Raw genomic sequence first — 13,187 nt, 5'->3', positions numbered from 1 at the left:
CAATCCGTGCGTTAACCATATTTTGAAACGAAGAATTGAAGGCTCTTTGAAATTTTGAATCTTTGCAGTCCAATCAGCCATCGCGCCGCGCCACGGGTGAAGTGGAAGTGCCTGAAGGGTCAAAATGCCCTCAATTCCGAGCGTATGCAACACGAACACAGGTATTACGGAAATGCATGAAACGCGAATCGTTGCATTCTGGAGTTATGATGAAATCCATGTTAGTATTTGTCGCATGCGATACTAACTGAGGGCATTTTGCTCGTTTCTCTCTCACAACGAAGGGAAAACTACATGAAGTTACAAATGCGTATCTTCAATAGGGGCTTGTTGAAATTCTACTCCTGCTCCGGTTCGCGGCAATTATTTATTTATTTATTTATCTATTTATTTATTCATCTATCCATCTATCCATTTATTTATCTATTTATTTATCTTTATTGACATCGTTAAAGTGGTCAAGAATAATGCGTATCTTTATTGCAACGTTTAAGCATTTAACATTTTCTATTTTTTTTTTTTTGGAAAATATAAACGAATAGAAAAACCAAATTCACTACTCATTCTCCTCAAATATATTCGAAAATATTCTTCGGTAAGCGAAGAAAACTTACAGGAAATTTTAGGAACAATTTTTGGTTCGTTTTCTTTTAAAAAGTAAAACTAGAGCAGACATTTCCAACGTCACAACTGGAGATACGCATATTTTCACTTTAGCCGTCAATAGATGTCTTATCGTATTGTATTCGCTGTGAGAGTAATCATTGTGCTATGCCATGACTATGGCCAAATGAAGGTATCTGAGCTACTTACTACAAACCAACCAGTTTTCCTCCAAGCGCTCTCAAACTGTCAAATTAATTTTTAAAGACGGACTGACATGAGCACGAGACATTGTATAAGAAACTGCCACTTTTAATGTTCCGTCTTTATAGCTGTAGGTGCAGCGTAATATTTACACTCAAATGTCTTGCACCAGTTGCACCAGTAAGTTGCCCAATAAGTTTGCCTTCAATCGATTGATTAGGCAATGCGTGTGGCCTGCTGCTGTGGTTTGGTTGTTTTCATGGCATTTGGTGGCAGTATCATACTGTGGTGAGCACGCAGCTCATTCAGATCCTGTGCCAAGAGCGCCTTTATTTCAGTATGCCTGTGTAAAAATGTTAAAACTCAATGGACCATGAACGTAAAAGGTATTGCTGTGTTGCACCTTACATGCAATTTCCAAAAAAGATCGCAGGATTTGCTTCTTGTCAACAGATTTTTCTTTCTTAAAGTAATTTTCCTTAAACTTTATTCGCGAACCATAACTTTCAGTGCTCTTGCTGTCTGTCAAAAACTGAGTTGTTGTTCTTAATACCGTATACTTCATGCGAAAAACGTAAACTGCACGCTTGCTTGGATCCCTGCTCAGGTTTTCATTTTAAATTTGCCGCGTAAAACATACCGGATGAATGGCCTTGTTTGGTGTTCAACGTTGATGATCGATGAGTTCAGTGTTTTCTACGGCTGGCGTCAAATAACATTGACTAAAATTGATTATTTTTAATTCTTTCATTATAAAGTTATTCACCCAATTAATATTCCGAAACTTTCAATCATTATTAATACTAATATTTTTAATTTATCAGAAGCAGAAGTAACAATTTATTTAAACCTATTTAAAAGTTAAAGTTTTACTAAAAGCTGTTTTGAATAGACCACAGTATCATTATTGGTTTAGTTGTCAAATTTTTAGTTGCTCACAACACGTTTGACCCAAAGTATTTTGTATGTCAATTTCCTTCTAAAATACACTCGTAATTCAATTTTTAATGGTTTGTGCGCTATTATAACGATCATTTGATAGTGTTGGTTGCGAAAATCTCTCAAATCAATCATGAGCGAACACATAGTGATAGGCGGTAAGAAGTACTTGATCCTCAAAACGGGCCTCTCGTCAAATACACCAGGGTCACCATCACCAGTTATCAAGTTCAAAGAAAAGAAACCGTGGAACACGCAACAAACGTTTGAACTGATAAGACTCTATCGCGAAAAGCCCGAGCTTTATGATACCACCCACAATGATTACCTGAGTAGAGCGTCGAGAAGGAAAGCTTACAGATACATCAGCCAAGGGCTGTCAGATATCCGACCAAATACATCAGGTAGTGTACATTTCCTCAGACTTCAAATCAATCTTTATGATAAGTCTAATATCCCCCTTATCATTAAGAAACTGCATGGATTTTATCACCTGATCCACAGAAATGCTGCATACTTTATCTGTCAATTTTTAAGATGCTTTAATGGATATGTGGATATCCTTAATAGCACCCAAGAGAATTTGTATTAATCTATGTGTTGTTACGGGTGCATCAATTTACGTATATGTGAGGCAGCGTAGGTAAAGATTATTTATCTGCGATCTTGTTTACATTCATGTTAAAATTTATTGAAATCATGAAACCCTATCATTGGAAAGGAAAGCAATATTTACTTACCAGTTCCTAACATTTCAGTTTGCAAGTGATGTTCTTGAGACAAAATTCACCCACGATCGCGAATTTACAAATTGTTTGTTGACGCATTTGCTCCTGCGTATGTTGCAGATTGCACCCTAAAACTCTGCTCTATTTGTTGGCGTTAAAAATTAGGGAAATAAATGGTAGTAGCTGTGGTAAAATTTGAATTTGCAGCATATCACACTTTTGAAGAGATATCGTAGGAGGGCGCACTTTAAAATTGCTCCCTATTTCAAAAATCAATAATACAGCATTAACTCATACGTCTCACTACAGGCAAATGTTTCAATCGATTTTCATGTCTGACAATTTAATAATGTTTATTCTAAGGAGAAACAAACAGTATAGGTCAATTTTAGCCGTGAATTCCAAAAATGTCTCCTCAGAAAATGATTGATACCAACATGAAAGGTAGACTTGTTTTCCTAAACTAAAGCTAAATTGGTCCATTAAATTGGCAGATTGCCATATTTATCTAATGATACATAGCCAGTCGTACCTAACGATCTATGTAAGATCTCTCAGAATTTTTAGAACATACTTTCTATATATTTGCAAAAAAAAGTTTGAAGCTGATGCTCTTTCAACTCGGGCGATTATTCATTGCACCTCATTTGTAATCTTCTTACTGATTTTCTTTCTTTTTTTCAGAGGAGGAAATACGGACGAAATGGAATTCCTTGAGGACTCAGTTTATGCGTGAATACTCCAAAGGCAAAAAAGCAGCCGAAGATGGAGTTCCTTTCAAACCAGGCATGCTCTTTTATGAATCTCTCATGTTTCTCAAGGATTCAGATGGATCGACTAAACGAGATGTCATAATTCTGGATGAACCAGAAATTAGTATTAATGAAGATTCTACTGAGTTTAAGGTATGTTAGCATAGTTTTCATCCACTGGTTGTCGGTTCTAATTGACTTACCTTGGTAAAAAGCCGTTCTCTGTCTGAAACCACAAAATTGTGATAGTACAATCTCCATTGTAGGGCACTGCGACAACAAAGTCATTGTTTTTGTTTAGGCAATGCTGAAATTTTCGGTACCGATAGGGTTGTTGGAGCATTGCTGAAAATGACTCCATATCAAGGATTGCTTGTTTATGGAACTAACTATGCTTTAAATGAAGTATGGAATAATATCATTCAAAACAAACAAAAGGTAGGTAGGTTCAGAGTTCAGTAGGTGGGGCTGAGACCAAAATATTGATCAGGGTTACTAGGGACATATCTGGGACAATCAGGGCATTTGAAAACAACCAGAAGTCAGCGAAAGCTCCAGCTCCAGAAGATCTCTCATTTCTTAAGGCTGCGGCACAATTGCTAAATCCTCTATTGCGCGCTAGTATCGCATGTCGACACTGCCAAGTTATTGAGAATCTACGCCGGAAAGTGAGTGCTGTGAGTACTGAATCCGCAATTTGTGAGCCACTTCAACCTAATGGGATCTAAATATAAAAAAAAAATGTGTAATTTTAATGTTCCTACAAAACTGCTGGAAGAATTGCATATCAGCCGATTGCCACGATATTGTCATGAATGATGCGTAATTTTCTCACTTTTTTAAAAAGAAACAGCAGGAAAAATCTCATATTTATTTTATGTTCATGGAAATTTGCATAATTGTTTTATGAATCAACAATGTTCAAAGTGAACACCAATCCAGTATAGTCTTGCGGCAATGCTGGAGGTAAAAATGAAGGAAAACCTTAACTATTCACGTGTCTCACATTACCAAATTTATGAAAGTATTTATCATGCTCGCTCAAGTAAATGTGGAAATCACCCAACATTCAAATCACGCAACTATTCAAATTCCAGAGTAGGTGTATGGTTTGGTTTCCCATGAAAATGAAGAAAAATCTAGCTTTTCGCCTGTCTCAAATAACCAATGTTTATAAATGTAGTTTAATACGAGAAGAAATACTCTAAAACATTACCTCGCAAAATACTGTTGACCCATTACTATATTACCACCATGTAGTTATTCACATAGTAATGTTTAGTTGTAGTTATTGTAGTTCAACACAGTGTATGCGGAAATTAAGTGCGCAACTATTCAAACTCTGGAGTTGGTAAGCTGTATCATGCAAAAATGAATGTAAATCTTGGCTTTTCGTCAAATCTTAAATCATAAGAATTGAAACATGCTTTGATATTCCTGGGATAATATCGTGATGCCTTGATATTAGTGGGGAAATTTCGTAAATTTTATGGTTTTACAAATCCTCTAGAAAATTAGCGTATTTGCCGCGGTATTGGGGTGAAATCACGTAATTTTTCATGTTTTTACACAACCATTGGAAAAATCGCACAGCAAGAAGACATTAATTTTCGAATACCCCATCAATTGTGGCGTGATACCTCACGCATTCCGGAGAGTACGAATAGTTATGTCTTTGCACAACACCAATACGGCGGAAGATCCAAATTGAAGTAGCCTCCGCGCTTGCGTTGACTGTTTTCCTTTGATATTTTTTCGAAGCTGTGACCACACAGATACACTGTGCTCAAGCTAGGAATTAATTTTCAAATCGACCAATTTTATAGGAGGATTAAGAATAAATGGGCGGGAATAAAGAGGACTCGTGGGAATCCGAATGAACAATGAAATCTAGAAAATCCAGAACAAATGGGTATAAAAACACTTAAGTACAGGACTTTCTGGCAAAATTTCTCGCTCAATCGCAGTTGGAGAAAAACCTGAAAACAAAAATTTAAAACAAGGAGATGAGCGCAGAACTGTTGAATTAGGTCGTACGGTCATTCTTTCCATCGATCTCAGGCGGTACGACATAGCGGTCCCGAAATTGTCAGTTTAAAAAACGCCTTCAAGTGCGGCGTGATATCTTCCGCATTCCGGAGAGTACGTATAGTTGTATCATTGCGCTTACAAATGTGACCGACGGAAGAATAAAATTGCAGTAGCCTCCACGCCTCACAGTGGATCAAGTCAATGGGAGAGGTCGGACAAAATTTAGAAACTTTAAACACTTATAACACCGTTTGTACAAAACTTTCAAGTTCTAAAAGTAGTTATATTTGTTTTCTCGTGAAATTTCCTTCAAGAAGCACACCTTAAAGTTTAAAATGTAGCGATATAAACATAAAAATTTGCAGTTTTAGTCAAAAATTTCATGTCCGACCTCTGTAATTGACTCAATCCACTGTGCGCCTGCGGTGGCCGCTTTCCCTTGATATTTTTTCATATGTTTCACCGCATAGTTAAACTGTGTTTCTTTATGATTCGAATTAGTGACCCGGCAGTTTTTTTAGGATGATTGAAATAAATACGCGGGTAGTGATAAAAGGTTTGTGGGATTTCAAATCAGCGATTGAATACAGAATATCCAGAAGAAATAACTTTAAAGCTGAAATAAAACGAAAACATCGGCAGGACGTTTTGGCAAAACTACTCGCTCATTCCCAGCAGGAGAAAAAGCTGAAATTAAAAATTTAAAATAAGGAGATGAGCGCAGAACTGTTGAATTAGGTCGTACGGTCAATCTTTCCATCGTTCGGGTGCGCCGGACTCCAAGCGGTACGACAATAGCGGTCCCGAAACTGTCAGTTTAAAAAACGCCTTCAAGTGCGGCGAGATACCTCCCGCTTTCCGGAGAGTACGTATAGTTGTATCATTGCGCCTTACAAATGTGACCGACGGAAGAATAAAATTGCAGTAGCCTCCACGCCTGCGGTGGCCGCTTTCCCTTGATATTTTTTCATATGTTTCACCGCATAGTTAAACTGTGTTTCTTTATGATTTGAATTAGTGACCCGGCAGTTTTTTTCGGATGATTGAAATAAATAAGCGGGTAAAATGAAAAAGTTTGTAGGATTATAAATCAGCGATTGAATACAGAAAATCCAGAAGAAATAACTTTAAAGCTGAAATAAAACGAAATCACCGACAGGACGTTTTTGCAAAATTACTCGCTCCTTCTCAGCAGGAGAAAAAGCTGAAACCAATAATTTAAAACACGGATATGAGCGCAGAACTGTTGAATTAGGTCGGACGGTCAATCTTTCCATCGTTCGGGTGCGCCGGACTCCAAACGGTACGACAATAGCGGTCCCGAAACTGTCAGTTTAAAAAACGCCTTCAATTGCGGCGTGATACCTTCCGCATTCCGGAGAGTACGTATAAATGTATCATTGCGCCTTACAAATGTGACCGACGGAAGAATAAAATTGCAGTAGCCTCCACGCCTCACAGTGGATCAAGTCAATGGGAGAGGTCGGACAAAATTTAGAAACTTTAAACACTTATAACACCGTTTGTACAAAACTTTCAAGTTCTAAAAGTAGTTATATTTGTTTTCTCGTGAAATTTCCTTCAAGAAGCACACCTTAAAGTTTAAAATGTAGCGATATAAACATAAAAATTTGCAGTTTTAGTCAAAAATTTCATGTCCGACCTCTGTAATTGACTCAATCCACTGTGCGCCTGCGGTGGCCGCTTTCCCTTGATATTTTTTCATATGTTTCACCGCATAGTTAAACTGTGTTTCTTTATGATTCGAATTAGTGACCCGGCAGTTTTTTTAGGATGATTGAAATAAATACGCGGGTAGTGATAAAAGGTTTGTGGGATTTCAAATCAGCGATTGAATACAGAATATCCAGAAGAAATAACTTTAAAGCTGAAATAAAACGAAAACATCGGCAGGACGTTTTGGCAAAACTACTCGCTCATTCCCAGCAGGAGAAAAAGCTGAAATTAAAAATTTAAAATAAGGAGATGAGCGCAGAACTGTTGAATTAGGTCGTACGGTCAATCTTTCCATCGTTCGGGTGCGCCGGACTCCAAGCGGTACGACAATAGCGGTCCCGAAACTGTCAGTTTAAAAAACGCCTTCAAGTGCGGCGAGATACCTCCCGCTTTCCGGAGAGTACGTATAGTTGTATCATTGCGCCTTACAAATGTGACCGACGGAAGAATAAAATTGCAGTAGCCTCCACGCCTGCGGTGGCCGCTTTCCCTTGATATTTTTTCATATGTTTCACCGCATAGTTAAACTGTGTTTCTTTATGATTTGAATTAGTGACCCGGCAGTTTTTTTCGGATGATTGAAATAAATAAGCGGGTAAAATGAAAAAGTTTGTAGGATTATAAATCAGCGATTGAATACAGAAAATCCAGAAGAAATAACTTTAAAGCTGAAATAAAACGAAATCACCGACAGGACGTTTTTGCAAAATTACTCGCTCCTTCTCAGCAGGAGAAAAAGCTGAAACCAATAATTTAAAACACGGATATGAGCGCAGAACTGTTGAATTAGGTCGGACGGTCAATCTTTCCATCGTTCGGGTGCGCCGGACTCCAAACGGTACGACAATAGCGGTCCCGAAACTGTCAGTTTAAAAAACGCCTTCAATTGCGGCGTGATACCTTCCGCATTCCGGAGAGTACGTATGAATGTATCATTGCGCCTTACAAATGTGACCGACGGAAGAATAAAATTGCAGTAGCCTCCACGCCTCACAGTGGATCAAGTCAATGGGAGAGGTCGGACAAAATTTAGAAACTTTAAACACTTATAACACCGTTTGTACAAAACTTTCAAGTTCTAAAAGTAGTTATATTTGTTTTCTCGTGAAATTTCCTTCAAGAAGCACACCTTAAAGTTTAAAATGTAGCGATATAAACATAAAAATTTGCAGTTTTAGTCAAAAATTTCATGTCCGACCTCTGTAATTGACTCAATCCACTGTGCGCCTGCGGTGGCCGCTTTCCCTTGATATTTTTTCATATGTTTCACCGCATAGTTAAACTGTGTTTCTTTATGATTCGAATTAGTGACCCGGCAGTTTTTTTAGGATGATTGAAATAAATACGCGGGTAGTGATAAAAGGTTTGTGGGATTTCAAATCAGCGATTGAATACAGAATATCCAGAAGAAATAACTTTAAAGCTGAAATAAAACGAAAACATCGGCAGGACGTTTTGGCAAAACTACTCGCTCATTCCCAGCAGGAGAAAAAGCTGAAATTAAAAATTTAAAATAAGGAGATGAGCGCAGAACTGTTGAATTAGGTCGTACGGTCAATCTTTCCATCGTTCGGGTGCGCCGGACTCCAAGCAGTACGACAATAGCGGTCCCGAAACTGTCAGTTTAAAAAACGCCTTCAAGTGCGGCGAGATACCTCCCGCTTTCCGGAGAGTACGTATAGTTGTATCATTGCGCCTTACAAATGTGACCGACGGAAGAATAAAATTGCAGTAGCCTCCACGCCTGCGGTGGCCGCTTTCCCTTGATATTTTTTCATATGTTTCACCGCATAGTTAAACTGTGTTTCTTTATGATTTGAATTAGTGACCCGGCAGTTTTTTTCGGATGATTGAAATAAATAAGCGGGTAAAATGATAAAGTTTGTAGGATTGTAAATCAGCGATTGAATACAGAAAATCCAGAAGAAATAACTTTAAAGCTGAAATAAAACGAAATCACCGACAGGACGTTTTTGCAAAATTACTCGCTCATTTCCAGCAGGAGAAAAAGGTGGAAACATAAATTTTAAGAAGGAGACGAGCGCAGAACTGTTGAATTAGGTCGGACGGTCAATTTTTCCATCGTTCGGGTGCGCCGGACTCCAAGCGGTACGAAAATAGCGGTCCCGAAACTGTCAGTTTAAAAAACGCCTTCAAGTGCGGCGAGATACCTCCCGCTTTCCGGAGAGTACGTATAGTTGTATCATTGCGCCTTACAAATGTGACCGACGGAAGAATGAAATTGCAGTAGCCTCCACGCCTGCGGTGGCCGCTTTCCCTTGATTTTTTTCATATGTTTCACCGCATAGTTAAACTGTGTTTCTTTATGATTTGAATTAATGACCCGGCAGTTTTTTTCGGATGATTGAAATAAATAAGCGGGTAAAATTAAAAGATTTGTAGGATTATAAATCAGCGATTGAATACAGAAAATCCAGAAGAAATGACTTTATAGCTGAAATAACACGAACAGCGACAATAGCGGTCCCGAAACTGTCAGTTTATAAAATGCCTTCAAGGGCGGCGTGATACCTCCCGCATTCCGGAGATTACGAATAGTTGTAGTTGTGGCTTTGTTGAGAAAAGGAGTCTAATTAGTGAAGGCTCGCCATGAGTTTGATTGGGGGGGGGGGGGGGGGTTACCATTGTCTTTTTCGATAACCCGTATCGAGTAATACATCATTAGAAAGGGAATGAAGAAGGAACTCAAATGCAAATACTATAGGGCACTATCGATGTCCAATCCAAAATAATGGCTTAGTAAAATTGGAAGTTTATCAAGCTTAGATTGGCCGCGCGTTTGACACAGGAATTAAAAAAGGACTTGAAATCGGAACTAAAATTTTGCATTTTTTTGCTTTTTTATTTTGAACAATGAATTTATGATCTGGCTTGCTCTCCTCAAAGTAATCCCTTCAAAATTTTGAGAGACCTCAGAAGTTGTTTCCTTTCATCCGAGGGCACTCCAAAATTTCAAGCCTCCATCTCAATTTGTTCAATAGTTACAGGGACCGTGTGGGATTTTAAGATCACTCGGTACAATACCACTGAATGAGATATGGTATTGCAGCCAAGTCGCTAACTAATTTTCACCAAAATTTTCAATTAGGCGATTTTATTCCGTAGCCCTCGAGTTTCTATAGTTTCACCATCGTTATGCTATTATTTATTTTACAGTTACCTATTGAATACGAAGAGTCAAAAGATGAAGACTGCAATGAATCAGAAGAGTTAGGTGCCTCCAAAATTAAGAGTATTACCGAACACGGTGAGGATAAAGTAGTAAAAAAGGAGCCAGAAGAAAGTAGTGACACCCCACCCGCAGCCAAGCGAGCAAAAGAAGTCAAGAAGGATAAGAATATTTTCGCTCTAGTCGTCGATCCTAATCAAGTCAAACCGCAGAAAAAAACCTTCAACACAACCATCATACCCAGAGCCATCCTTCCTGCTCCCACAGGAAATTTCGCATCTTCTCCATCCACTCCATCCAGAAGCATCGATGGTAGACCTTTCGATGGATTATGTCAATATATCGGTGAAACATTAAGGTCTCTGCCCATCGGACAAGCCAGGAAGCTTGAACAGCGGCTTCTGACATCCATGATTACATTCATGTCTAACTTAAATGATACTTAAGTCACTTCGCTGCCATTCATTCAAATTCTTCCAGTTACCCATATTGTAAAGTGAAATAAAGTGTTTTTTGTACCCATAATAGAGTCCGCACTCTCTCATGCCCATATGGCAGGCGATTAAATTGAATGTCACAACATTCATCAATTAAATTTTTATTTTTTATATTATATTTTATATTCTCTCACTTTTTCTCTTCTATTTTCGCTGTGTTACTGTCTCTTTGACTGTCCTAGTCTCAGTCTGTAATGCAGTTAATGTTTTGAGTTAAAAATACAGTTAATGTGCAGCTCTTGAAATATTAGTCTCTGGGCTCAATGATATTGAAAAATTTTAGTCAAAATTAACTGCCTCGATCTCATTGGGTAGCTTCTGTTTTTCATCTCATGTTCCTACGGAGCAAAAAGCTGCAAGTAAATTAATGTGTTAAATTATTCATTCAACTCAACTGCTATATGTTAATAGTTAAAGTACCATTTCTAAATATATTTGAGCAGCCGAGTCCATTTTATTGTTTAAGTTATTGTGTAATGCGCTCAACATTCTATCAAAGACATGTTAAATTTTTTTAAGGAAAATTTTTATACAATATAATAAGAAATTTTGAAGTATGTGCCAGCAAACCATAAAGTAATTCTGAATGGAAATTGTATTTTAAAATAATTAAACAATTGAAGAGTTTACATTCAATTAAGTTTTTCTATGTTGGACAAATAAATTTGACGTTAATCAAACCTGTTGGCAATCGATTTATTCAATCACATTAAATCATCATCTTTTTTTCCCACAAGTGTGTTTTTACCCACTGCACCGTCTCAAACTCAGCATGTGAAAGTAGTCACCTATTATTTCTTTGTAAACTTAATGCAGTAAATGCAACCTCTAAATCAACAGTCGAAGGCTAAAAGCACCCAGGTGTTCTATCAGAATTAGCAGTACCTATCCTTATGACACTCTGAGGGCGAAACTCCTAAACCACATATCTCGGTTCCGATGGTTTAAAATCCCCGCACCTATTTGCTTTTTTAAAGGAGAACAAATGAACATGATTCCTCGGAGTTTTCACAGAATTTCTTTTTCACAGAGAGTAAAAATCGCGGCAGTTTACAATAATCTCCGTAGAGTAATTTTCCGTTTAAAAAATAAAGTATGGCTGGAAGTTTGCTATGTCGCAAATCGAGATACGTGGTTTGAAAGTTTCACCGTCGATTTCAGTTCTGTTGTTTAGGTTCAGGCTGTCAAAAACTATGGAAGCATTAGGCAATTGTTAGGAGCAATCATGCTATTGATAAACTCATATTTATTTCCAATGCTTGTTACAATACAAAGTATGACTCGGTCATTATTTTTCAACAAATTGGAGTTCTTTACAAAATTTTACCGATAAGGTAAACCTTGCATTTAAAAAATTAAATATTGATCACTTGGCAGTGTGCTCTGAAGTTCAATTTTCGTAATTATTAACAGGGTGCCTATAATCTGAAAAACTGGGAACTATTCGGAATTTTTATCAGATCGGGAAAAATCCGGGGAATGCGAAATTTGAACCCGTGGGCCAAATGCTGCAGAATTAAACCTACTGTACATTAGTATCTTATTTTATTTTTTCATCCTGAAAGACCCCTTTGCCTAACTTAATGAGTATCGCATTTAATCATAGACCTACGTACAGCAGTAAACACATTTCAATGTTGCGTGTATTACACCACTGCCAGGATGTTCAGAAGGAAGAAAGAAAAATAAAAGAAACTGAAAGAGTGTATAAGACTACCAAACAATAGAGTTGTTTACTTTTTTATTTAAAATCTCGCGGGAGAGAAGGTGCACAATTTCAATAACACTTAAGTGCACAATAGTTCTGCCGTGCTAAGACAGAACGCCGTATGAACATTAGAGAGTTGCCAAATTTCCTCCGATAAAATATTTATTTTTTAGGAAAGTTATGTATATTTTTCCGAGAAGTTTACAAGAACTTTAAAAAAAATTGTGAACAAAATTACCTGAAAAATTGGAAGAAAAATATTTACAAAGTCTCCCGAAAACTCGTGATTTACCAACGGAAATTTGGCAACGCCTGAAGGCTCTTACGGCGTTTTTCCCGAGCACGGCAGAATTGTACACGCTGCTAAACCTTGCCCCTGAGACACAATATTCTACCGTTAAGGCTCCTTCAAAAAATGTAGAAGCAACATGCCTCACAGCAGTGAATTGTCTGTCAGCTGTGTAGGTTGTAGGGTCTCTTTAAAACCGGACGCAGATTTGTAGATTTGTTAACAATATCATTTAGACTGCACTCTGCACATTAGGATATGCCTATTTCTGTTTCAATTTAGAAGCAACATACCTACGAATGCTTTGCCAGAAAAATGAGACTGCAGAATGCTAGTTTTGAGGTTAACGAGTTTGAGAGTTTTCTTTGTTCTCCACGTAGATACACAAGTGATAGAATTGTGCAACTGAGCAAAAGTTTGTGTCAGTGTTTAGGTTACGTTAGTGTTGACATGTGTTCCAAAGACTGTGATCAATCCGTGTAAGTTATGTCCGTTCCCTTCGTTGAATG

The 13,187-nt window shown here is 37.7% G+C and overlaps 1 protein-coding gene across 1 annotated transcript; it reads left to right on the top strand.

The window, feature by feature from the left end:
• The first annotated feature begins 1,697 nt into the window (after positions 1 to 1,697).
• On the top strand, positions 1,698 to 11,361 carry LOC109037500 (uncharacterized). The gene is made up of 3 exons (XM_019052211.2): positions 1,698 to 2,150; positions 3,159 to 3,379; positions 10,172 to 11,361. Exons 1-3 carry the CDS (start codon positions 1,880 to 1,882, stop codon positions 10,628 to 10,630), a joined length of 951 nt encoding a protein of 316 aa, XP_018907756.2. The 5' UTR covers positions 1,698 to 1,879; the 3' UTR covers positions 10,631 to 11,361.
• Positions 11,362 to 13,187: the final 1,826 nt, after the last annotated feature.

This window comes from Bemisia tabaci, chromosome 5 (genome assembly GCF_918797505.1).
Source record: "Bemisia tabaci chromosome 5, PGI_BMITA_v3".
Taxonomy (NCBI): Eukaryota; Metazoa; Arthropoda; class Insecta; order Hemiptera; family Aleyrodidae; genus Bemisia; species Bemisia tabaci.
Note: the sequence above shows the minus strand (reverse complement) of the source record. Positions and strands in the feature narration are given on the sequence as shown.

What these genes read in the sequence shown, in the direction of transcription:
- LOC109037500 (XM_019052211.2), top strand. Translation starts at nt 1,880, where the DNA reads ATGAGCGAACACATAGTGATAGGCGGTAAGAAGTACTTGATCCTCAAA. An exon ending in TATCCGACCAAATACATCAG is followed by an intron (nt 2,151 to 3,158) that starts GTAGTGTACATT and finishes TCTTTTTTTCAG; the next exon opens with AGGAGGAAATACGGACGAAA. An exon ending in AAGATTCTACTGAGTTTAAG is followed by an intron (nt 3,380 to 10,171) that starts GTATGTTAGCAT and finishes TTTATTTTACAG; the next exon opens with TTACCTATTGAATACGAAGA.